A 27998-nucleotide genomic window follows, 5' to 3' on the forward strand; every position below is an offset into this window, starting at 1 on the left:
CGTGTACTGTGTGGTGGTGGACCTCATGGACAGACGCCTGCCAGGCTGCCTTGTCCATGGGATTTCCCAGGCAAGAATACTGGAGTGCATTGCCATTTCCTTTTCCAGGAGATCTTCCTGACTGAGGGACTGAACCTGAGTCTCCTACACTGCAGGCAGATTCTTTAACAACTGAGCCACCAGGGAAGCCCATTTTACTGTATGGTTTAGTTGCTAAGTTGTGTCAGATTCTTGCGACCCCAAGGACTGTAGCCTGCCAGGCTCCTCTGTCCATGGGATTCTCCAGGCAAGAATACTGGAGTGCATTGCCATGTCCTCCTCCAGGGGGTCTTCCCAACCCAAGGGATCAAACCTGCATCTCTCATATCTCCTACACTGGCAGGCGGGTTCTTTACCACTAGGGCCACCTGGATATCAATATAAATACTGCCAAAGCCCATCCATACTAGAAAGGCTTCCCTCCCTCCCCTCCCCCAACTTTTTTCTTTTTAAACTGGGTCTGAAAATTTGGAGTACACAATTTAAATTTATGCCTTGGATTGCTGTATTTCACACTATCATCACAGAATCTTTCATGGTTGTTTTCGACAGCAGCTTAGAGCTACAATCCTCCTCGGTGGAAAAAACAGGTTTGGGCTCCAGACTCTTTCCAGACAAATAAGGCAACTTTCAGAGAGCTTTCTAAGCAGCTGAATCAGAGAGCTGCCACAACACTCCCTTTGAGAGTCCCCAGAGGAAGTTTTCTTGCCAACTTCAGAAACAGCTATGTGTCACCACAAAAGAGAATTCATTCTGAACTAAAAAAGAAAAAAAAAAAAATCCAACTTAGCAGAAATTCCTTGCCCTAATAGAGATTTTTATTTTTAAATAATACATAAAGTAATCATTACTTTTTCTTTGAAAGGCAAGCTTAATTTCCAAATTAAAAAGTTGCTTCTAATACCAAGTCTGAATGACGTTAATCAAAAAGGAAGGTTTTCATCTACAATAACAAGTTAAAAGATCATTTTTAACACTAATTAGTAAATAAAAATAAGCATTTAAAATGTAAAAAAAAAAAGCACAACAAATTACATTTTTATACACCAAGCTCGAAGTGGTTAAGTCCAAAATCCGGGGGTGGGAGGATCGAAACAATTAAAAATAACTCAGACAAGTAACTCACCACAGTACTGCCTGAATAACCCCAATATTAAAGTCTTCTTTGTTTTAAAACTGTGTGATTCTAACTAAAATATAAGTCTAGAAAACAGCTTCATCTTTGAGAGCAGTGTCAGATAAAAGTATTAGCTTTCTTATTTAAAGGAGGAAAAAAAGACCATGACTTAAAATTGTATGGACTTCTCTCCCTTCTTTTCTTTACTTATTCTTTTCCTTATCTTCTTTTTTCAACACCATTGATAACTTTAGAAAGTTCTCTGGGTATGGTAACCTGATAAAAGTATACATTTATAACAGGAAAATTTAAATAATATTAAAATCTAGACTGACATCTATGTAGGACTCACAGATTATTTTTAAGTAGAAGGGAATAAAACATAATTTCAGAAAGTACAAATTATTTAAACTAAAATAATACAGTCAACAGTACCTAAAAGGAAAAAGCATAAATGTTCTGCTTTCACACATAAATTGATTTGTGGTTTATCCATTAATACTTTGGCGACCTGATGCGAAGAGGTGACCCATTGGAAAAGACCATGATGCTGAGAAAGACTGAAGGCAAAAGGAGAAGAAGGTGGCAGAGGATGAGATGGTTAGATAGCATACTGACTCAATGGACATGAATTTGAGCAAACTCTGTAACCAGTCCATCCTAAAGGAGATCAGTACTGGGTGTTCACTGGAAGGACTGATGTTGAAGCTGAAACTCCAATATTTGGCCACCTGATGTGAAGAGCTGACTCATTGGAAAAGACCCTGATACTGGAAAAGATTGAGGACAGGAGGAGAAGAGAATGACAGAGGATGAGATGGTTGGATGGCATCACCGGTTCGATGGACATGAGTTTGGGTGCACTCCGGGAGTTGGTGATGGACAGGAAGGCCTGGCGTGCTGCGGTTCATGGGGTCGCAAAGAGTCGGACAGGACTGAGCGACTGAACTGAACTGAACTGGGAGACAGTGAAGGACAGGGAAGCCTGCGGCGCTGCAGTCTATGGGGTCCGAAGGACTGAACAATAACATTTTCATGGATCACACAAGTGGCCACCATAAATAGAGGTAAGAATGTTAAACAAGAGTAGAAAAGTCTGATAGAATTAGAAGTCTCCCAAACTACCTTAGAAATGTTCTTTTTCTAACCCGTATCTGCAAATCACATTTCAAAAAAAGAAGAGAGAGAAATGTGACATCAGGAAGTTTTTTCTTCCTGCAAGTGATCAGAAGCAGGGTATATGATTTCTTGGTAGTCTGACTTTCAACTACTTTTCAAAATACAGATGATTATTAATCCATAGTAAAGAACTACAAAGCTCCATTATAAAATAAATTTCTAGGTTCCAAAAGTGAAAATATATTAAATTTTAAATGTCACATTTTAACTCCATACTTTCAAGAGGTAAACGTATTTAGATTAACTTCCTGATATTCTGCGCAAGACTCAACACAATATGATACTAAAATAAAATAATTTAGCTTTAAAAGACACTATTGTGGGTGTGAAGAAATCGTCACTAGCCTCCCACTGGTAAAAGCTGTGAATTGCTATCAACTTTTCTGATGACAATTTGGCAGCACCTACAACAACGTTTAACATACATCTACTCTTAAACACTGGGCTTCCCTGGTGGCTCAGATGGTAAAGAATCTGCAGGCAATGCAGGAGATCCAGGTTTGATCCCTGAGTCAGAAAGATCCCCGGGAGAGGGAATGGCAACCCACTCCAGTATTTCTTGCCTGGAAAACTCCACAGACACAGAAGCCTGGTGAGCTACAGCCCGTGAGTCTGCAGATGAGTCGGACACGACTGAGAGACTAACACACACACACATTCTTAAACATGGCCATTTCCCTTCTAGGAGTTTTGTCCTGTTAAAATACATGGTCCAACGAGCAAGAGTAAACACACAGTAATGCTTCCTGTAGTAATGTTATTGACAGAGAAAATCCTAAGAAGCAAAATATATACTGATGTGTTATAAGTTCATAGATGAAGAAACAGAGTCTCATACTGGTGTAAAGATAAAGGCATACCACATATATATTCTAAACAGACAGTTTCCAAAAGTATAATACCTTTACTTCACTTTATTCCTCAAAGCTGAGATCAAATGTCATTGCCTTGAGGAAGACTTCCTAAAGATCCATCTTTCTTCTATGTGAAGTGACCTCCTATAAACTTTTATACCAAAAGCCCAACATATTTTAGTACTTACAACATCCTAAAGCAAATCAGTCCTGAATATTCGTTGGAAGGACTGATGTTGAAGCTGAAACGCCAGTCCTTTGGTCACTTCATGAGAAGAACCGACCCACTGGAAAAGACCCTGATGCTGGGAAAGATTGAAGGCAAGAGGAGAAGGGGACAACAGAGGATGAGATCGTTGGATGGCATCACCGACTCAATGGACATGAGTTTGAGTAAACTCTGGGAGTTGGTGATGGACAGGGAGGCCTGGTGTCCTGCAGTTCATGGGGTTGCAAAGAGTCGGACACAACTGAGCGACTGAACTGAACACCATGCTTTAATTATTCACAAAGCAGGGACTATGTTTTATATCTGTTTATCTAAATACCAAGCACAGTGCCTAGGTATTAAATAACAAAAACAGAAACTCATTTCCTGGAACTGTTCACTAAAAAACCAAGTAGCAGTGAGAACCAAGCACTCAGACTATAGTCTCTCAACACCAAGTTTTCTTCGAACAAATGCCTGATTCCAGGTCTGGATCAGGACATTTACATGATTCTGGAGTGTCTTATCATTCCAAAAAGCAAAGAAGCAATCAAGGGCAACTAAGGTCATGTTAGGAAAACGTAAGAGTTAACTTGAAGAGTCTTTCACTAGCCAATCTGAGTGTCTGTTAGATAACAATGGGCTAAAACATTAAATATTTGTAAATCCACAAATTCATCAAAGGATACTAAAATTTACTTACTCACCATCATCGGAGGATCCTAAGGAACCAATTCGTTAGCTTGAAAACTGATAAACAAGGGGGAAAAAATTGAACATTTATCCTTCCTTTTTTATTAAACTTCATTTTGGGGTAACAAATAGTTGACATGGAAAATTTCTCTACTCAAAAATATTTTAATCATTAAATATGAGAAAGATTTAATTAAAAAAAAGAGTATCACCATTTTGCAATTCCTAATGAATTAACAGATCTATACAATAACCATCAATGGCCACCAATAGACATGTGCCCCTTAATGGAAATATGCAACACAATTTATGAGGTAGCCAAGCTAAAGAACTCAAAACTCTAAATCTAACCACCAATCTAGGAAATGCAGGGGCACAGGAACAAGTTAAATGATATCACAGGTATGCAATTAGTCAAATCAAGACTGAGGAACCTCTACAGGATAAACAACCTAATTTCTTCAACAAACTTGGACCTTTATAAGGTGCTGTCATGAGGGGATGGGACTGGCCAAAAGACTACATAGAAGAGAGAGTCTTCTGTTACCTTCTAGTAATTTATTCTGTAACACTCATGATGGGATCTCTGCTTCAACCCTACTCTCATCCACTTGCAAGGGTCTCTGGCTCACTTTTATATACTATTGCTTGAAGCTGGCTCTCCCGACCTCAGTGCTAAAACTTCCCTTTATTTGTGAAGTCCTGAGATAGTCCCTTAAATTCAAAAGACATGGAGCTACACCAGCTTCACCTCCATTTTTCTCATCTCTCCTCCATAAGTTTCATTATTTCCTTCTGAGTTGTGACAACCTGAATTTGTTTCAAATTATCCATGCCTCCTTCCATGCAAGATGGCTTTTTATCCCCACCCAATGCCATATGACTTGCACTGCCTACAACAGTTGGGTTATACTTCCCTGATTAATTTTCGCATTTGCCATACGACTCGCCTAAGCCAATATAACATGAGTAGAAATGAAATGTATGCCAGGTCTGAGCAAATGCTTTCATTGCATGTTTCTACCAGTTCTGTTTAGTCAGAAGAAAAGCATGTCCCAAATAAAAGAGTTTATTCCTTCAGCCTGAATCCTGGAAATGAGAAGATGACTGAAGAAGATCCCCAGCCAGGTGCAACTAACATAACCTGAGCAAGAAACAAGGTGGGAGTGGGGATCAGGATGGGGAATACATGTAAATCCATGGCTGATTCATGTCAATGTATGACAAAAACCACTACAATACTGTAAAGTAATTAGCCTCCAACTAATAAAAATAAATGAAAAAAAAAAAAAGAAACAAACCCATACTGCTGTAAACTACTGAGATTTTAAAGTTAGTTGTTAGTGCGGCAAACCTAGCAAGACCTAGTATGTGGTAACAAAAGAGAGAGACAGGATTTTTAAATAGCTACAAAAGGTTTTTCTTAAAGTAGTCCACAACTTCTTTTCCTTTAGAACTTAATTTTAAAAAAAAACTCAAGAAAAATGAAAACATATTGCCACACAAAAACTTGTACATGTATGTTTATAGTAGCATTATTCATAATGTCCCAAAAGCAGAAACAATCCAAATGTCCACTGACTGATGCATGGATTAAATAAAATGCTGTCTATCCATATAATAGAATTTTATTCAGCAATAAAAATGAATTAAGTTCGGATGCAGGCTACAAATGGTTGAACTTGGAAAACATTTTGCTAAGTCAAAACAGTCAGTCAAAAAGACCACGTATCGTACGATTTCATTTATGTATATGTATGAAGTTTCTTTGGGGAATGATTAGGGTGATTTAAAACTAATTGTAAATGGTGGGTAACTGTATATATGCTAAAAACACCACAATTGTACACTTTAAAATAAGGGTAAGTTACATGCAATGTGAATTATAAGACTGTTATTTTTAAAAGTCTATAAGTGGATGTTTTTAAAAAGTTTTAGCACTATAAGCGAAATAAGCCAATTTTCTGCTCTAAAGCTGTATAAATTTACTTTGCAAACTAGGAGAACACACTGGCGTAACAACCTGAGTAAAAAGCCCTAAGTACCTAGAAAAGAGTACATAAATAGCATACTTCAGAAAACATTCAGGATACAAGCCTGGCGTAAAAAAGATTTTTAATTGATTCTAAGTGTAACTTTCAGATGATATGGATTCAAAAAACAAGCCTTCAGAAAACAAAGTAGCCCAGAAACCTTTGTTCAAGGTCGAAGCAACCAATTACTATGAGCTGTTCTCTACACAGGTACAGTCAAGTTGTTCTTCACTTTGGAAAAATATAAATCAGTCAATAGTCACTGAGCACAGTGGACCATTAAGATACATAAAGGTTATCTCTCAGTCATTTGCAAATCCTCAAATTCGTAAATAAAATGGTGGCACCTAATTTTGCCTATACAATGAAGTAAAGTAACCATAACAAAGTTAGGCAATTGTTGGGAAGAAAAGCAGAAAGTCATCACATATTCTGAGTAAAGTGGTCATATCCAAGAGGTGAGTGACTCACTCCTACATATAAGGCTCCTAATTTTGTGCCTGAACATAATTATAAAAATTACTAGCTCCTGGGCCTTCAAGGTCTCAAACAACTGAAACACATAATACAAGAATGACATCTCTGCATACAAAGTATGAGGATAGGAAGAGTGACAGAGACACACACCAAACAACCACACCTCCTTCCTTTTCTCAACAACTTTACAAACTAGTCCAGGAAACTAGACAATCAAGTAATGGTGCTGTCACGGAGTCTGACAATAATTTAAAAACAAAAACGTAACCATTTTGTGCCAGACCCATACTAAGCATATTACATAAACACTAGCTAATTTAATTTCTGACAAGGCCATAGGAGAGGGCCTGTCTAGACCGCAAAGCATCTGACCAAAGATCACACACACACAGTCAAGCTGATGAGGTCAGAATCCAAGCCGCATCATTCAGCATAAAATCCTCACTTTTAATCATTAAGCTACATTGCTTAATGACCTTCAAAAATACACTGTCAAAAAATAAAAAAATAAAAATACATTATCAACATTGGGATTAGAAGGCACACAGTGCGGACTTCTCTGGTGGGCCAGTGGCTAAGACTCTGGGCTCCCTCTACAGGGGGCCTGGGTTCAATCCCAGGTCAAGGAACTATATTCCGAATGCCATAACTGAGAGCCAAAATTGCCAAGTACATAAATGTTTTTTAAAACATAAAATACATCCTTAAAAAAAAGAAAGCACAATGTGAGGAGAAAGAGACAGAAATGAAAGAGTGACACGGTCTTCATGATGAAACATCACAAGCAATACGACAGAAGCAGTGGAATTCAGAAGAGTCCAATTCTGACAGGCATACCGCAAGTAAGTAAATGAAATGACTCTGAAAATGTACCAAGTCACTAATCTAATAAAAATAGAAAGAAAGGAGACTGAGAGCAGTAGTTTGCAAATGGGGCCAACCATGTCTGTGTGAGAGACGGCTTATCAGCATCACAGCCATGGCCTTTAATCTCTCATCCACAAGAAGCAGGGGGCTTCAGAGAGCTTCAAGTATTTGAAACAATCCCCTTATGATAAGCATTAAAATTAGCTTTATTTCCAAGACACCTGCTTACAAAATATTTAACATTTTTCAGTCCCCCTAAAGGATGTAAATTTTAATTTTGCCTTTCCTTAATTAGTGAAGGTCATCACCATAAATGCAGGGCAACGTCCTGGGGCGTTACTGAAGTTAGAAGTGTGGGGCTGCCTGGCTCAACAAACAAACCGCCATGCTTATTTGAACACCCTGTCTGTGCCTCACAATTTTCACATCCTCCCTGGCTAAAAATTTTAAATTATTATAAACAAGGACACTTCAATTCTTTGATTAATTAATAATGCCTTATAACAAAATAGACATTTTATATAAAGAAGGTGAGACACTGCTTAAAGATTAAGCATATCAAAGAAAATCCCTAGTTAACAGTGTAGAAATAGATAACTTCAAATCATTCATTAGAGATCCTAAGAAACAAGAAATGTATCATATATTGACAATTATACAAAACCTGTAATTGTTTTAGTTCAAAAATGAAGCATCAGCACAATATGATTTCTTAATAGGACTCACATTATTTTAAAGTATTAAGTGCATATAACTATGAGTAATAAAGTGATAAACACACAAAAAAACCCACACAACAACACACTCCTGGAAAAAGGAGCTACCAACCTATTACCCAACACCTGAATAAAACAGATAAAGAGACATAGTATTATTCAAATTCTTTAAAAGTCTTAAGTTATTAATTTTTAAGCTTTAATCCACAAAAATCAGATAACTGAACTTTTCTAAAATTTATAGGCAAAACTGACTGAAGACCAATGCTAAGTGTGCTTTGATTTTTAAGTGAAAAAGCCAGATGTCACATTCAGTTCTTTCTCCGTATACTTACTCTTAAAAGGTACTAAATCTAAGATTCTTTTCACGGTTTAAAAAAAAAAGTATCACAATTTTAGTATTTAAAATCTAGCCAAATTGGCCATTAAACAAATTTTTTTAATATGAGTAAGTAAAACTAAAATATAACTTCTAAGGAAATGTTTTTCTTCCCATGTTAAAATAACATGCCAATGGCTACCAAGGAAATATACTTTAAGAACATTCATTTGCACAGATTCCAATTATGAAATGTGTTGCAATAACATGGAATGCATGGAAAACACTTAAGGTGAGAATCATCTTTACAAATTTTGCCAATTTGGGAGTATTATGCCTTCTATCTCCTTACTTTGACATAAAAAGACCTCTAAAACATCACCAGCAGCTCATTAGCCACTTACTACTGAAGTTGAAGCTTGTTTCCCCTCACTCTGTACTCAGTGAATGGTCAACAGCTGTTTTTATGAATAGGCTAGAGGTTAAAAAAAAAAGCTAGGTCTTTAATCTCCCTCCACCCACAACTGCCAATATAATACATTGTTTTCTCAATTCATCTTTCTTGTTGTTAAAGGAGAGAGAATCAATAACTGGGGATAAGAAGATCAAACTCCGAATCCAAAATCTACAATACAATATTCCAGGAATATGAGCTGCATAGTTCTAAGCAGCAATAGCAATTATAAAAGTAGAATAATAGCTAATAATTATTGAAGTTTTTTGTATAACGTATCAAGTAAAGTGAGTGTGTGTTAGTCGCTTAGTCGTATCTGACTCTGCGATCCCATGGAACAGAGCTCACCAGGCTCCTCTGTTCAAGGAATTCTCCAGGCAAGAATACTGGAATGGGTTGCCATTTCCTTCTCTACGGCATCTTCCCGACCCAGGGATCGAACCCAAGTCTCCTGCTTTGAGGGCAAATTCTTTACCTTCAGAGCCACCAGGGAAGCTCATCTGTCTAAATACTTTAACATAATCAACTCAGTCCAGCCTTACTTTCCTTTTCCTAAAGTCATATAATTAACATCATCCTTCTTTGTTTCATTTTTTTAAAGCACTTCCACATTTTTCTTTAACTCACATCTGTAGGGTCTTGAAATATGGAAACAAAAACAAACTATCCTAACTGCCTAAATTTCAACTGGCTCCTTTGTTGTTGCTCAGTCACTTAAGTCACTCCCCGCGACCCCACGGACTGCAGTACGTTAGGCTTCACTGTCCTTCACTATCTCTCAGAGTTCGTTCAAAGTCACGTCCTTAAAGCGGTGATGCCATCCAACCATCTCATCCTCTGTCGCCCCCGTCTCCTCTTGCCCTCAATCACTCCTTTGGAAAGAAAATGGGAAAAGAGACCACTTCAGCAGAGTGGCATCCTGCAATTTAGCAAACGGTAACAGCCTAAGATGACAGTGCCAAGCGTGGAACAGGTCTTCCCTCTCCACCTTGGCCTCCCTGCCCTCGCTCTCCTCTCCCAACTCTCAGGCTCTCCGGAGAGCAGAGCCCACCACCTTCCTGCTGCAGCCCAAGCCCTCCAGGCCTCAACTTTCCCGCTTGACCGTAAGGCTCAAGACCGAGTGTGGGACAAAAGCATAAGGTGCTGAAAGGCATCAGTCACTCTTCAAATTCCCAACTCGCTGGGGAGGTTAAAAAAAAAAAACCCGAGGTAACAGAGGTTCTGCTTCTAAGAAGTGGCAGAGACGAGGCCGGCAGGGTTGGCATAAAGTAGAAGACAACAAATCTACAAGAGGCCAAATAAGGGGTAAAGAGCGACACAGCGGAGGTCCCAAGAGTCACAGCAAGAAGCTGCCCGCCTGGTTAAAAATGAGGGGAGGAGGGCAGCAAATCATTAGTAATCAAAGATACCTGAGGAAAAATATTTTTATAATATGGGATTCATAACGAAAAAACAATGTAAGAGATCTCTTGCGTGAAAATTTGGGGAGACAATGGACTAAATGACCTCAACGATCTGCGGTGGATCTAACAACATCTGATTCTTTGCCTAACCAATGCTTCTACCCCAGAAATATGTCCCTCCACCCTCACTCCAGTGTCTTCCTCCTTTCAAATCGCACACGCACAACCTACCAGCTACTTTTCATTACCACTGGAATTAAGAGAAACCAATTGTATTAAAATATAGTTATCAAAACAGTATAAGAAAAAATGATTTGATAACACTGTATGTGCTTTTTAAATCAACTCAGCAAACAATAAGTGAAAACAGTGGATACAGTGACAGACTTTATTTTTGGAGGCTCCAAAATCACTGCAGATGGTGACTGCAGCCATGAAATTAAAAGACGCTTGCTCCTTGGAAGAAGGTGATGACCAACCTAGACAGCATATTAAAAAGCAGAGACATTACTCTGTCAACAAAGGTCCATCTAGTCAAAAGTTATAGTTTTTCCAGTAGTCATGTATAGATGTGAGAGTTGGACTATAAAGAAAGCTGAGCACCGAAGAATTGATGCTTTTGAACTGTGCTGTTGGAGAAGACTCTTGAGAGTCCCTTGGACTGCAAGGAGATCCAACCAGTCCATCCTAAAGGAGATCAGTCCTGGGTGTTCATTGGAAGGACTGATGCTGAAGCTGAAACTCCAATACTTTGGCCCCCTGATGCGAAGAGCTGACTCATTTGAAAAGACCCTGCGGCTGGGAAAGACTGAAGGTGGGAGGAGAAGGGGACAACAGAGGATGAGATGGTTGGATGGCATCAACGACTCAATGGACATGAGCTTGAGTAAACTCTGAGAGCTGGTAACGGACAGGGAGGCCTGGCGTGCTGCAGTCCACGGGGTCACAAAAAGTTGGACACGACTGAGAGACTGAACTGGACTGAACATAGCAGACCTACCATAGTTTCGAAGTAATGATGTGTGGTGTAAGTAACATTTCAAGACACCTGCAAAAAATTTAATGTGATATGAAAACACCTGTGATTTCTATCCATGAAAAGTTAAAACCAGTACAAATAATACTGTAGTTTGTTTCATATCAGTACATTCATAGCTGAAATTTATGCTAACTTTCAGGAAAACAGTAGAGAAGAAGTTATTTTTCAACTTCTAAGTTCATTGCCTCCTGTACTCTATTCAGAAACCTAATTTGTGAACCCCAAATTAAGAGGCTTTGGTTAAATCCCTGACCATTTTCTCTCCAGGTTAATATAACAGCCTTGGGACGGAGCGCCCTGCCTCCAATATTTCGTCAAATCTATCCATCACCCTGATGAAGGATCACAAAGGTTCATCTTCAAACAGTACTCCCCTGCTTAAGATCCCTGGATGGGTCCCTCACGGCCTGTAGGGCTGTACGGCATTGACAGATGCACTCTCCTGACTGTTTCTCTAAGACAGTACTTCGACTAGTTTCCCAGCATTACACTGAACTTTCAAGACTTTCTGCCGTGTTCTCTTTTCTACTCGTACACGACTCTACTGAAGTGTGTGTGTGTGTGACAGTCGCTCAGTTGTGTCCATCTCTTTGGGACCCCATGGACTATACCGTCCATGGAATTCTCCAGGCCAGAATACTGCAGTGGGTAGCCTTTCCCTTCTCCAGAGGAATCTTCCCAACCCAGGGATCAAACCCAGGCCTCGCACATTGCAGGCGGATTCTTTACCAGCTGAGCCACAAAGCAAGCCTATCATCCTCCAAAGCATCAGTGTCCTTTCCCGCAAACAGACCAATCTCTTCCCTGCCTATGAACTTCAAAATCAGTAAAGATTTTTGCCTGGCATATTATCCTGGGCTGTGGTTATCTGCACATATCCTTTTCCCCATACATGACAGTTTATTTTTCCCCAAATTCAGTGTTCCCTCTGCTGCAAAAAGTGGTCTTGAGTATTTCGGAACTTTTCTAAACCAAAAATAATATCTCATATCCTGATTATAGAGTTCAGTTTACAAAGGGATTTCTTACGTGTCCTTGTTTAAGTCTTATGAAGACAAGCAGTCTAAAGGATTACCTTAATAATCCTATAAAAATAAGCAGTCTAAAGCTTTACCTTTGTTTTGTAGATGAGGAAACAGAAGTCCAGGGAGATAAATGATAAGACCTGAGCAAGTCAGTTTAACAAGCTGCTGCTGCTGCTACTAAATCACTTCAGTCGTGTCCGACTCTGTGCGACCCCATCCCTGAGTTGGGATTATAAAATGCAAGCTCAAAAAAAAACAAAATAAAATAAAAAAATAAAATGCAGGTTCCTTGGTGCAACACTTATTGTGAATGTACCAGGCCCAGGACAGGTACACAAAAAGCATGAGAGTGCTTCTTTTTAAACTATTCAACATGGTACCAATATGACCCTATGAGCAACAGCTTTTTTCTTTTTTTAATACAGTAGTACAAGTCCTTTGCTGTACACCTGAAACTATCAAAACATTGTTAACTAACTATGCTCCAATATAAAATAAAAATTTTTTAAGTCCTGTAACAAAATTATAACATAAAGCTAAACATTCCCTAATGTTTAAAAATATAACCAGCTTTCTCTTTTAAAGTTTTTAACTACATTATTCCCATTATTCTAGACCTCTGAAATAAAAGTTTCTTGTAAATACTAGTTAAATATTACACAACTAACTAGGGGTTATTACTTCCATCACTAGAAAGAGAAACAAAGTAATAGCTTAATATTTTAAGAATGTTCCAATTTAAAACTGTCATGTAAGAATTCATGACATTTATTACCCTGCTAATTCGTATTTATTTTGATCAAGTTGTTGAAATTTTTCAATTCAATTTTCACATGTTATAACATGGCCAAGTATTTTGGTTCCCAATAGTTCTCTCTTTTGAAATTTGAGGCTTATAGAACATTGAGCTTTCAAGAGGGTGCTGTATGAACAGTAAAGAACAAAATTCAATTCAATGAAGCAAACATTTATTCTTATATGTAAGGCTGGTGATGCAGGATGTGATGTGGAAGACCTAATTCTTGCTTTCGAGAAGCTTACTAGGAAGGATGACAACCATAAAAATATCTACAATTTTTAAAATATGATGCTTATTATGCTTTAAATGTGATGCTTTACATATTACACACCTTAGGTAAACCACATAAGCAGTTGGGAGTAAAAAAAAAAATTTTAAACATCCAAAATATCCTTATTTGGAAAAAAAAATATACTGCATATACTACACAGGATGGCTATTACATAGTGGTGGAAATCCATGAACTATAGTCACAAGTAACAACAGGTAAGTCTCAAAAACAGGATACAAGTAAGGGAGAAAAGTATTAGGGAAGGAGAGAAGGAAGAACGTAGAGGGTCCGGAAGGAAAGGAAAGATGAGGAGTTTCTTCAAGTGATTTTTAGCAAGAGTACATGCTTTGTTAGAACCAGGAATAAATTTTTTTTTTTTAAAGGATGGTGGTAATTACATAAAGGAATTTCAAGGTAAGGGAAGGAGAGGAAAGGAGGCAAGCCCTGGTGGAAAGCTAGAGCTAGCTTGGTGCTGGGTATTTCCCTTCCCCCGTTAGGTTAGGTTCCGGTGAAATAGTTTCTCCTGAGGGCATAACTTGTTAAAAAGAGCATTTCAAAGAGTATTTGGTGTATTTCAAAATGGTTTCTTTTTCCTTCCCCTGCCGACTTCCAGCAGGGAGGAACTTTTCTCCCACATTAAGATCTGATTCTCCTGCAGCTTTTAACTCTCAGAGTTGTCCACCCTGGGTTGGTTGATTGATTGATGGCTCAGGCTTTCCTACCCTAGCACTGATCCTTGCAGAGGTTTCCACTCTGGTGAGTGGTAATTCTCTGTACTGCCTGCCTATCTCTCCAATTTGGGAGAATATTCATGACCTCATTTCTCTGAAGCATCTAAAAAGAGCTGTTAATTTTTTTAGTTTGTCCAGCCTTTTCCTTGTTGTTAGAATAGAGTGGCAACTCCTAAGCTCCTTCTTACATCCCAGACTGGAAACCAGATATTCTGAGTTTTGCGATATGTTTTTAATCAATGGTTTTTTAACAAGTGCTTTGTATATTAAGAATATTAACCTTTGGTTTTACGAATGTTTTTCCCCAATTTGTCATTTGTCTTGAAATTTTGTTTATGTTGTTTCTGACGACATAGGAGTTTTAAAGTCTTATGCAATCAAATCTTATGAAATTTGCCCTTTTGGTTTCTGATTTTACGGCACACATTGACAGGCCTTTTCATTATCAAGATTACATTGCCTTCACATGTGTTCTCTTTTTATACTTTCGCGGTACTTTTAGTTTTTACATTTACAGTTCTCATCCACCAAGAATTACTTTTTCTTCAGATTTTATTAAATGGCTAGCTGGCTGTCACAAAATCATTTACTAAATTTTACATCATGTCCCAACTGATGTAAAATTCTACTTTTATCTTAAATACCTATAAACAACTGAGTCTCATTCAAGACTTGACTCTCAGCAGACAAAAACAAAAACCCAGTAATAGAGATAGGCCTCCTAAGGAAGTGGATAGCTGGAGACAAGTGATAAAAGAAGACTAACTTTACACTGTTCACCCTTTCGGATTTTATTCCATGTGCTTTGAACTACCACTCAAAACTATCAACAAAAATTGTTTAAAGTTCTGCTTAGTGGACATAATAGAATTACCAAATATTTCAGTCCTCTGTAAATTACATCATAACAACCCAATATGTACCTGAGCAATACCTGAAATCATAGATCTACCTTGATTTCAAGTAGTTCAAGAACTATGATTTAAATGAACAGCTAAAGTACCTGAATTATGTCTAAATCCTTCATCATTGCAACCAAAGCTACTACCTCATACGTGTAACAGCCTCGGATACGTGCATTCCCTAGACCCAGCCACCGGCAGATGCATTTTGCTTTCTTCATTGAATGTTGGCTAGTAACGATCAAAAACTTAATTCAGAATCTAATCTTTCTATTCTAATACAATCCAATTATGGTATTTTCAATACTATTTCTTTATAATTTGATTCAGATGCCAAAACTGGCCTGTTGTAACCATAATACCATAAAGCAAACTGGCTAACACGTAAAAAACATTCATCTAGCCGCAGATGGAAAAACAAGAGATTTTGTTATTCTCTTTAAGATCCTCATGTCATTTTCTAAACAACTATTAAAGGTAGATTATACTTTTAATAAACTATAAAAGTTAGTCATTTTAGCCTTTCTATACACAAAAATATTTTCAAGCACTTGAAAATACTCCTCCAACAGAAATGGGAAGGTGACCTAGATTCAGTTTCATTAGTATACTCATTAATTATATAGATTAGATACTATCTCTGTACTCTGTAATTCTCTTACTACCTGCTCTCCGAGGTACCTTCCCACTCTTTTTTTCCTAATAAATCAGCTCCTTTAACATGTAGGAGACACACATTCCACAAATCTCCCAGGAACTCTAAAAGTGAAAATACAGAAGAAAAATCAATTCTTTTTAATAGTCTAATTACCCTTACTCTTTAAAACCCCTTGCATTTGATTATCATAATATTATCATCCTCACTTACCAGGAAACATAGATACACTTGCCAAACATCACATGAATGGCAATTAGAAATAGGTTTCCTGATAGAATGTCCTTTGCCCTAAATATACTGCATCCTACCATGATTAAACACAACACCCAAAGAAAAGAGCCTTTGCAGAACACAGTGAAGGAACCACTCAAATGAATATTAGCAATATGCTTTTTCAAAAGCAATTAAGTTTAGTATTTAAAGAAACAATTTTCCATCTTCTAAACAAGAAATGGTCTCAAGTATGCCAAAAGAGAACACCCTTTAAAAGGCAGCAGGTCATGTATTTCCTTTCTCCCATGTCTCCAAGCCTTGCCTTACACGATGAAGCACTAATCTAATGGCCATCTACTACCAGATCTCAACTATCAAGGCACAGCCCAGTACACCCACTACTAAAATCTGGGTTCTTCTCACGTAAGGCAACTCCTCAGATGAAATTAAAATCTGTTTAGACTAAGAATTCTCAACCAAATCAGGCTTGATGTTCCCCTTTCATAAAATATTTGCCAGCTTCTGCTTTATCACCCAGAAATGAAATTAAAAACAATCTCCCTACAGACTTCAAACAAACTCATGTATCTATCCTAAATAAAATATAGATGGAAAAGTGAAATAAAAATCATTTAAAATAAGGTATGCATTTCAGCATGTTAATCTTGAAACAAAACTGAACATACAAGAGTAATTACCAGCTAACCATGACAGCTATGAATGCAAAGTACTTTGTGACACAATTTTCCAAAACTGTAAACAACTCCTGATCAAATTGTGAACAAAACAAATCTTTCTTTCACAAGTTGCATATAGAAATAGACACTGGAAAATTCAGTAGCGGTTAAAACCATGCTTTATACATAAAACAGAGGTTCTAGGTTCAGATAAGCACAAATATTACACAAATGTCAGGCAGTGTGTTCTTAAACCTTGCAAAACAAGGGAACATTCTTTGTTCAGGACAGCCTGTGCACCTACAAAGAGTATACAGCTCTCACCCATCAAAATGCTAGTGGTTAGCCTCAATCATTCCAACAACCCCCAAAAAACACCTCCCAACCTACCCCTAGAGGGAACCTCCATCTGGACGCACTGCCTTAAACACTATCCGACTATCACAGTATAATGTAAAGAACACTTGGGAAACATGCTTTCGAGTTCCAGTTCTATCACCTATAAGTTACGTGGTCATTGGCAGTGAGTTCCCTAAACCTCAGTTTCCAGTGTACTAAACAGGAAGAAACACTACCTGGGCTCTGAGTTGTAAAAGTTTTAAAAAAACATTATTTGAACTTTTACTGGGCAATTACTCTATCCTAGACAATAGGAAAACACAAATAACTAATATACCATACCTGTCCTTAAACATTTTACCATTCAGTAGGTCAGACCTAGGTAAAACATAACTACAATATAAAGCAGAATGACAGGCATTAAACAGAAATTCAAGTAATTGATTATGGGGGCCTGGAGAAAATGAATAACTATGAAAATCAGGACATCTTAGTGGCATAGGACACTGAACGACTCTTGACAGGTAGAGAACAGGACACAAATTATTAAAGAAAAAATGAAGTCCAGGCATAGGCATGGAGCATGAAAATATAGCTTGGTTCAGAGAAGAAAGGTAAGGGAAAAAATACATTAGAGACTGGAAGGGCAGGAAAAATTAACGCTGTAAAAACATTTCAGGATCAGTTCATGGAGAAATCTGAATGCCATTCAAATACTTTGAGTTTTATTGGGCAAAGGAACTTTTTAGAAAACTGGTGTTTATGTGGCAGACCTGATTTTCAAATAACGCTGAATAATGGCCAAAAATGATTCCAGACAAATGCAAATTTTCATTAATGAGATCCCTGAAATTAATATATATGCTCTTAAAATGCATAAATAAGCAAAAAGAGCCTCAGTTCTGTTCAGTCACGTCCAATTCTTTGCGACCCAACAGTAAAAAGCCTACCCAATAGTAAAAAGGAGTTTCCGATTTCATTCCTTGCATAACAAAAACATTACTAATGTACTGAACCTGGGACCTTAAAAGAACTCAAGATAATCTCCTACTCGTTTTTTATTTTCTCTCAAACAAGTGGCAGAATTTTATAAAATGTATTTAGCGTACTTCATGTCAACCCTGGAAGACAAGAGGTAAACTGCAGTATTACTGACCTCTTTTTACTACAGGGAAACCGAGGAACAAAAAGAATAAATTACAGTATGTTCACAAAATAAACTATTATATTTCCTAGAACTTTTAATTAAAGGCTTGAAGCCCACGTTTCATCCTTTATTCTTCGTACCATCTGAATACTAGAATTATCTTTTATTACCGTCTTAACAGGAAAAAAAAGAAGATGCGAATTAAATTTCAAGATCACTTCCTCGATTCGGTATTGCCACCAAAAATATCAGTTTAAATTCTGCCTCCTGAAATTAAGATACCTGCGAGACCTGCAAGGTTCGACCAGTAACCCAACTTCCCCAAAAACAGACAGCTATAAATAGCAAGTCAGGTCAGGAATCCTAAACCCAACTTTTACTCTGAATATCTGGCAGGTCAGAGGTGTGTTTGTAATACAGGCTTTGCGGATGTGGTGATAGGAAGATGTCGTAAGAGGCCCAGAACAGTGGTATCTACACACTCACGACTGCAAACTTGAAATCCAAGGCTTTCCTCCTCTGCCCCTCCCTGCATTGCATCACAAACCAGGAGACTCCTGACAGGCCTGAGCAACGATTCTCCGACCTCTGCCTGAAAATGCGGTGCTTTGATGATGTCCAGGGCCTCGGTGAACAGTGAGAACACCGATGTAGCTAAACGCATCTCAAAATTTCTCCTCTCCAGAATCTAGGGCCTGGTCCAAAAGGACTCTGTCAGACACAGTTTCCACGACTGCTATTTTGTTTTCCACACAGATTTTAACAACCCCCAAGTCCCCTTCCTCGGCCTCTCCCCACCCTCTCCCCTCTACGCCTGGTGGACGTTCTGGACGAAAGGAGCCAGAACCGGGAGGTCAGAGCCAAGGATCCAGGCCGCAAGGCCGTCCGGCGCGGCCAGGGGTCCCGGCAGCCCAGCCCCCGGAGCCGGGCAGCCCAGACTTGGCCTCGGCCAACGCGCCGCCGCCGCCTATCAGCGGAGCGTAGGGGCGGGGCTGGCTGGCTCCGCGGCGGCTCCGCCGGCGGGCGGGGAAGGGTGGGGGGGACCGACCGCCGCGCAGCTCCGGCCGCCGCGCGCAGACACCGGGCCCGGCTCCCGAGGGCGCCAGCGCGGCCCCGGGGAGTGCCAGGAGCCGGAGGGCGCGCGGCCTGCCGTTGGCCGCCTGGTCCGCCACCCTCGGCACCCATCCGCCCCCGAGGTGGGGTCCAAGCCCCCGGGAAGATGGTGTCCTGGATCATCTCCAGAGCCGTGGTGTAAGTGCCGCTCACGGCGCCCCTCCGCCCCCACGCGAGGCCCGGGAGGCCGGGGGTGGCGGCAGGGCCCGGGAGGGGAAGGGAAGGCCCGGGCCTGGGCGGGGTGGGCTGGCCCGGCCTCGGGCCTGCCCGGGGTCTGGGAGCCCTCGGCCTCCTCACCCTAGTCCACGTCGCTGCGGGGCTCCCTGCGTCGGCCGAGGGCCCGGCTGCTGCGGTGCGGCCGGACTGCGTGCGGCTCGCCGGCCCTGCTCCCGCGGCGCTGGGTGGGCAGGCGCGCAGGGCAGGCGGCGCGCGCTCCCTGCTCGCTCTCCCCGCGCTGCGCGGCACCGCCCTGCGGGCCCGGGAGCGGCGCGCCTCGCGGCGGCGCCCTGCGCAGGCTCCGCAGAAGCTAAGCGCGGGAGGCTCGGCGATCCTCCTGAGGATGCCGTGGCAGCGCCGAGCCTTTGTATCGTGCGTTGCGGGTCTCCCAGGGCGGCTGATTGCCTCTCGGTCACGTGTGGTAGGAGGAGAGATTTGTCTAAAAATCCGAGACCGCTCCCAGCTCAGATCCCTAGGAAGGGCCTCAGTCGCCCCGAGATTTACAGCTTATCGAGAAAGGAGCTCATTACTGAATGGCGACACTCGCCTGCTCGAACGGATCCCAGAATTTGGCCCTGTCGTGGTGGAAATATTTGCAAAGGGATTGAGAGGTTGCAGGTGCCTGTGGCCTTTGTTCGGATTATCCATTCATTTCATTGTGCTTTTACCACTGTTACAGGCCCATAAGAAAAAAATTAGTTGAGTTGTGGGGTTTACTCTGTAAAGATTGGACTGCAATTTAAACTGATTTTCTCCAATCCTTCTTGATTTAACCCCCACCTGCAACACGAAAGTCACGAAGTAAACACAGTGACGTAGATATAGCCAGGGGCCCATGGATTCATTAATCATGATCTCTGTAGGAGTATTATCTCTGTACCTTTCTGAAATGTTTTCAGGTGGCAGGCTTCTCCGATTAACTTTATAATATGGAAATAAGAACATTGCCAGATTGCTCATTTATTTCTCAGTCAGAATTAGCTAATTTTTCTGTTGTTTGGTGTTTTGGTTTGTTTTGTTTTGGGTTTGTTTTGTTTTTTTCTTTGAGAGTGAATCAATCGCTTGGTAGCCCTGTTTAACTTGATTTACAATAGCATTCAAGATGTGTCATTTGATTGTCTGAATGCAGTTTTTTTCTTCCTCCGTATAGTTTTTAGTTTTAAAGCTTCAGAGGGTCCCATGTTCATTTGTACAAAACTAAAAATCAAGAAATAATACCACAGATGTCTTAAGATTTTGTTTTTTAGTTTAGGTTTTTTGTTGTTGTTGTTTTTCTTCGCCTTTTGGGGCCTTCTTTTAAGTCTATGTTTTCATAATACAGACATAACTTTCCTGACCTCGTAGATGTCTACCAACTGTTGTGTCAGTGCTTGGAAAATCAAGTATCCAATTAAGACATTGTCGTGTTGTTTTGTTTGTATTTTTTTTATTCTCAGGGTTCCTTTAACCAGTTCTTTAACTGACAGAGAATTGTGAAGCACTCATTTAATTTGCATTCATCAAAGTCAGATTTTTGTTTTTGAAATCATTGAGTATGAATGTGTTCTATGTGCTATCTAGAACACAAGGGTTAATCATATATGACCACTCTTAATGGAACTGACGGTTGCAATACCAGATACCTGCAGTACAGGGTGAAGTCTTCTAAGAGTTAAACGCAGAGCTATAGGGTTTAGACAAGGAAGGGATTGTATCTGGCTGGAGAATCAGAAAAAGCAAGGGCGATTACATTTGAGATGGGCCTTCAAAGACAGGCTGACTTTAGACAGCCGAAGATGAAAAAGGAGAGGATTCCAGATGAACGGGTCACTGTGAGCCAAAGAACAGAGAAGGGAAAGCCCAGATTAGTTACGGAGGACTTGGAGGCTGGAGAGAGAAAGCTGGAAGGGTAGGCGGGGGCCTGTTTTCAAGGAATAGTCACGGAGAAGTGATAGCTATTATTAAGCAGCCATGGATTTGCTTTAGAGGATTCTGTGCCTTAGGTGAGATGGTTGTGAATGGTGAGACTCTGAAGATGGGAGACCCTTTAAGGAGTTCCCTAACTGGAGAGAGGATTAAAGCCTGCAGTGCTACAACTTACAGAATTAAAAGTGCAAGGCAAAGGAAAGAGAGATAATAGTGAGGGAGAAAAGGTCATGAGAATGTATTTATCAAGTGTCAGGAAGTTTATCTCTTGAGCCCTTAAACTATTAGCATATTAAAAAGCACACTTGCCAGGGAATAGAAGCATCATCTGCTCCTCAGTTTCTCTAAGCACTGCGTGTTTTCTACTCCCTTGATCACACATAAGAGTAAGAACATGAAGGATCAACCCCAGGGTTTATACAAACTTGGGAACATTTTCACACTCACAAATAGAATTTACTACACTGTTTCTAATCCTCTGGAACAGCCAGCTGGTCCTGAGCCTGAAGAAAGATCAGACAGTTCTCTCCATGTGAACCTTGGGCGATATGAACAAGGAACACGAGGACCCTCTTTAACCTGAGCTCCCTGAGTGGTGAACACTCTCCCTCGCCCAGTGGCAGACCCTTACTAGGAAGAGCACGGACTTGGTAATCAGCCCTGGATGCCAGTTAATGGACCCGGGCAACATACTAAATCTGTGTTTCATCGTCTTAAAAATGATTATAATATTTACTACTTAAAACTGTTGTCGATATTTAGTTTAACTAAAACACACCAAATGTGCCTGACAGTTGTTATGCACTTAAAACTTAGTATATAGATAGGTTTTTTGTTTTTTGTTTTTATGAGGGAGAGAAGTTAGATGGTGTAGCAAGAAATATCACTGGACTGTCATCATCATTAATGTTATCCTTGGAAACCTGAAATTTAGAACTAGCTTTGGTTGTATTAACCAGATGCATGACCTTTAGTCAGTTCTCACTGATTATAGACCTCTGTTTCTTACTCTGTAGAGGTAGAAGGATCTGGTAATCTCCAAACTGTTTTGTCAGCTGTAGCATTCTGCCATGCTGTAAGGATTTTCATTTTTCTTCCAGTCTGTTTAAAATTAGCTTGCTTTATTTTTACAGGCAAAATTGAAAGGTTAGTTAGCAATTATTAAGTGATAGTAATCTGAGACTACCAAATGATATTATATGTAATATAATACGTGATACCCACAACCTTCTAAAACATGATTCTTAGAGGTTGAGGGAAATCCCATTTTTCTGATTTGTGTCTACAGCATAGCTGGTCATTATGATCAGGACTGAACGCAAATTGTCTGAATTCAAATATCAGCTGTGCCATTTAGTATTGGCTGCTGCCTACCCCATTGGATTAAATGTGTTCATATACATAATGTTCATTCTCCTCCATCAGGTAGATAGTAAGTATTCAGTAATGTTAGCAGTTATTATCAGAACAAGGAAGAACATATTCACCCACAGTCTCAGTGTACTGAATTTTTAAACTATTTTCAGTTTACATTTTTCTTTCTTTCTGTGTAGGTTACATAGTGGTAATTAACAGTATAGTAAAAGTAATTTTTACACTGCTATTTATGATATATATATGATAAGCATCTCCTACATTGCTCTGAAATCTTATTTTATATCTTCCATTTGCTCAGGCCACTCTTCATAATTTTCATAGCCATTCTTTGATCTTTTAATTTTCCTTTTAGATCATTTCTAGTATCTCATTATCATAGGTAATGCTATAATGTAATTATAATACTGAATTGGATATCATTTATATATACTTTCAAAGTGTTTCCTTAGGATAAATATCCAAGAGGAGTATTTCTGAATCAAAGGTTATGAATATTTTTGTGACCTTTAATGTCAATGTCCAAATTGCTATCCAAAAAATAATTAATATTTTACACTACCACCAGCAAGGTATAAGTACTGTCTCTATCACAGTGTAGCCAGATTGGGAAGGTTTAATTTTTTTTAATGTTTTCCTAATGACTATAACATTGTTTTCTTTTGTATTTTTCTTATTAGCATTAATATTTGTCCTAATATTTATTAATTATGTCATATACAAATAATCTATGCACTTTACCCATTAATCTCTTGTCTACTTAATAATTTACTTGTTTATCTGAACTCCTTACCTAATAAATTAACCTTAAGTCCTATTTGATGCAAGTGTGTTTCTAAATCTAACTATACTTCTCTTTAGTTATTTTAAGTTATCCAGAGAGTTTATAGTTTTAATGCAGTTTATAGTTCAACTTGTTCATTTTTTATTTTGTGACTTTTTTTCACTTCTAAATATAAAATATTTACTCCAAATATTTAATTAGAACTATTTTCTCATATAGAATTTTTAGATAAATTTAGAGACTTCCCTTTAAATTCCATAAATCTGCATTTCCCTTTTTACATCTTAACACATTTTAATTTTCCTCTTACTGTAATTTTATTATCTGGCAGTAGTAGTAAAACCTCAGTTCTCTTTCTTTAATTGGTCCTCTTCCATTGTATTTAGTGAGTATCTTTAGAGTCTAAATTACATACCTTAAAAACCACACTCCAGCAGTTATTTCCAACATCATCCATTTTCCCTCTCCACTTTATCTTTCTTGTCAGCATGCAAACATGCTATTATTGCTCCCATCTTAAAAAAACAAAACAAAACAAAACACCTCTCTCTTAGTATGCTCTACTTTCCATCTCACTTACCTATTTCTCTTCCTCTCATTAAAGCAAAAGACTCCTCAAAAGAACAGTCTACATACACCTTCACCACTCATCCTTTGGGTCACTCTTGAACCCATACCAATTAGGCTCTACCATCAACTCCTCCACTAAAATTACCCTTCCACAGGTTGGCAGTAGCCTCCACATGGCCGAAAGGGTTGGTCCTCTTCTGACTTATCAGCAGCTTTTGATACAATTGCTCTTTCTCTCCTTGAAATACTTCCTTCCCTGGGATTCCCAGAAACCTTGCTTACATTGTTTTTTTCTTAAACTCACTGGCCACTCCCTACTTAAGTCTCCCTGGCCACATTCCTCCATGTGCCCTGAATTGTTAAAATTGATGTGTCCAGAGGCTCAGCCTTTTTCTTTTCTATCCATACTCCTATGAGGGCTCTCGTTAATTTACATCTTCAACCCAGACGTCTGCTGAACTCATGATCATATGTATTTTTAACTGCTTGAGTCTGCATGGAAACATCTGTCGGGTTGGCCAAAAAGTTCATTCTGTAAAACATTACAGGAAAAACCCAAACAAGCTTTTTGGCCAACCCAATAGAAGTCATCTTGAACTCAAGCTATTCAAAACTGAACCCCTGAATTGCCTTTTTGACCTGACTTTGGCAGCCTGCCCCAGCTCAATTATTGACAACTCAGGGCTTCATTCTGTTCAGTTCAGTTCAGTCGCTCAGTCGTGTCCGACTCTGCCACCCCATGAATCGCAGCAAAACTTGGCATCATCCTTGATTCTTCTTTTTCTATTGTTCTCTACATTGAATACTACGGTAAATCTCATTGACTCCATCTTCAAGATCTCTCCAGTTTCACCCAGTTCTCATCACCTTTACTTAACATTACTCTAGTCCAAGCCTGTTTCATTCCTGAAATGTATTATTATAAAAGCAACCTGCTTTCTACCCTTTGTATGTATATTTGTTAAGATTGTGACAGGATTAATGAAAAACATCTTGAGTAATTTTTAAATCATTGGGAACTTTCAGGGCAGTCACAATTTACTAGTGATTTTTCTTCCTTTTGGTAAAATCTCAATAATAGCTAAAATGACTGTTGTTGTTTAGTTGCTAAGTCATGTCCAACTCTTTTGTGGCCCCATGGACCATAGCCCGCCAGGCTCCTCTGTCCATGGGATTTACCAGGCAAGAATACTGGCGTAGGTTGCCATCTCCTTCTCTAGGGGATCTTCCTGACCCACGTGTCCTGCATTACAGGCAGCTTCTTTACCACTGAGCTCCCAGGGAATTCCGATGGCTAAAATAATTTCTTTCAATTAAGTTAAGGTAGATTTTAATAATAACTTTATTTACCAGTTTTGATGAGCTCACCATGTAGATAGCTTAAATGTTTCTGAGTGATTCTAAGAATAGGATACTAAGAACAGGATACTTACTGCATTTAGGTAAAAAGAAATAAGGAAAATAGGAGCAATGATATTTTCAAAGAAATTGGAAAAGTTAAAAATCTTAAACATGGAATTTTCTGTGCATGTCCTGCAACAGGTCATTTTTGCTGTCTTCCTTAATTAAGAAAGAAAACACATCCTAAACCTTTGGGTCTTGTTTTCATCGCACAGGCCAAAACTTCCAACAAGATTCCTTTGTCAGCCTTCATTTCAGAAACAGTTTGCTTTTGTCCACTTTTTGTCACTGCTGCTATATTAGCAATCTCTTTTTCCACTGGATTTTTTTTTTTTTTTTTTTTTTTTTTTTTGTCCCTGCCATGTGGCATTTGGGATCTTAGTTCCCCAACCACGGATCGAATCTGCGCCCCCTGCATTGGAAACATGGTGTCTTAACCACTGGACCTCCACTGGATTTTTTAAAATAATTGTAGCACAGAGATTTTTATATTCTCTTTTTTCAGTATCGATTTAAATGTTTAAATAAACAATATGTGTGCTTAGTCGTTCAGTCGTGTCCGACTCTTTGTGACCTCATGAACTATAGCCTGCCAGACTCCTCCATCCGTGGGGATTCTCCAGGCAAGAATACTGGAATGGGTTGTCATGCCCTCTTCCAGAGGATCTTCCCAACCCTGGGATTGAACCCAGGACTCCCACATTGCAGGCAGATTCTTTACCATCTGAGCCACCAGGGAAGCACAAAAAAACAGTATATTACAATAATAATAGTATAAATGGGTAACTTAAGTATCTTAAATATGATATTACTGTTTGGTCATCACATGGAGAAGATTACTGCTGAGTCTCTGTTACAGGAATATGAGCTTATTTCTGTCATTGGTCATGCATTTGCATTAAACTGCCATTTTCTTTGAAGTTAAATGACAAGTTAAAGATAAAAATTGTTAGAAGTGTCTTTATGTTTACAAAACTGTCTGTTAATAGTTTAAGCATAGTTATCCCTATTACTGAAGCAAATTTACCAGCTTCAGGCATGTTGGAATTAACAAAAGCCACTATAACTAAAATTCAGGTGAAATGTCCTACTAAGATACTGTGGTCAGAGACAATGGTTGCAATTGGAATGGAATTATTTAACAATGGCTAGAGGTTATTTTAAGTATAACTCAGACTTGCTAATGTTAAAATATTATACAGCTCTTCATATTGATATTCAAAGTATTTTTTGTTTCATTGGAAAGTGAAAGTGAAGTCGCTCAGTCGTGTCCCACTCTTTGCGACCCCGTGGACTGTAGCCTACCAGGCTTCTCCATCCATGGGATTCTCCAGCCAAGAAAACTGGAGTGGGTTGCCATTTCCTTCTCCATATTTCATTGGAAGATCCTTTAAATATGTCAGAGTTTCTTAAGCTAGCACTACTGAAATTCTGAACTGGGTAGTTCTTTCTTGTAGGGGGCTGTACTGTGCATTGTAGAAGGTTTAGCAGCATCCCTGGCCTCTATTCACAGGATGCCAGTAGCACCTCCCACAGGTACAACAGCCAAAAATATCTCCAGATGTTGCCTGGTTCTGTTGGAGTGATGCTCTACAAGATACAAGGCCCTCAGCGTCCGCATCTGAAAATGGCTTTGTTGTTTACTATTTCCTGCTTCTGTGGGAGAAATTATAAACCATAATGATATGGAAATTCATAAAGCATCTTGGGATATCTTTTAAGAATTTTCTAGATAAAATATTGTTGCTGATCATTCTCATATTTTTATTACTATTTCAAAATTAATTTCTATTTCAGAATGTACAGAGAATTTCCCCAAATTGATGACAATTGTTGGTGCAGCACACTTTGAAAATAATTTTTGTAATCTCTTATTCTGCATACTAACTCTCATAGTCCTTATTTTCTAAATTTATAAATGAAATGTGGTTTACAAATTCCAGTTTTCCTGCCCTCGAAGTTGTTAGCATATTAGGATTTGAATGCAGAGACAAGGGTTACCAGCATGTTGTTTTCTTTGCTATTAACAGTCTCATCAACTCTACAAAAGTAGAACTACATAAAAAAAGAAAAATCATGAAAACAAAAGTCATAAGAAAAATCTAAACGCAGTAGACTTGTGCTGGCCAGTAATTCAGAATTTAATTTCAGAATGTATTCAAATATTTCATTGCAGAGAGCATTAATATTTTCAAGTAATAATATGCCCATTTTACTGTTTTTTGAAAGAATTATTCTCACCCATATGTAAACCCAAGCATTAGGCTGTGGAAAATTTCCTTAACCTTTTATGTCACATTTCTGAGTAATGTATTATATACAGTTTGCTAGGACTTTTACAGCAAAGTACCACCAAACTGGATAGCTTGAACAACAGAAAATCATTGTGTCAACAGGTTCTTCCTTCTGCGGGCTGAGAGAGAATTTGTTGCACGTCTCTCTCCTAGCTTCCACCCTGATCTCTGCTTTCATCTC

General features: G+C 39.0%; 2 protein-coding genes across 2 annotated transcripts in view; one reads left to right on the forward strand and one right to left on the reverse strand.

The window, feature by feature from the left end:
* JMJD1C (jumonji domain containing 1C) overlaps positions 1-19700 on the reverse strand; it is a 299368-nt gene extending 279668 nt beyond the window's left edge. The window contains exon 1 of the mRNA XM_065922419.1: positions 19571-19700. The gene's annotated coding sequence lies outside the window, so the exon portion shown is untranslated. The remainder of the gene's footprint in view (positions 1-19570) is intronic.
* The window catches only part of REEP3 (receptor accessory protein 3), a 97942-nt gene continuing 89130 nt past the window's right edge, over positions 19187-27998 (forward strand). Inside the window, exon 1 of the mRNA XM_065922423.1 lies at positions 19187-19411. Coding sequence (XP_065778495.1) covers positions 19380-19411 — 32 coding nt within the window. The 5' untranslated portion in view covers positions 19187-19379. The remainder of the gene's footprint in view (positions 19412-27998) is intronic.

Source organism: Muntiacus reevesi, chromosome 2 (genome assembly GCF_963930625.1).
Source record: "Muntiacus reevesi chromosome 2, mMunRee1.1, whole genome shotgun sequence".
In the NCBI taxonomy this organism is placed as follows: Eukaryota; Metazoa; Chordata; class Mammalia; order Artiodactyla; family Cervidae; genus Muntiacus; species Muntiacus reevesi.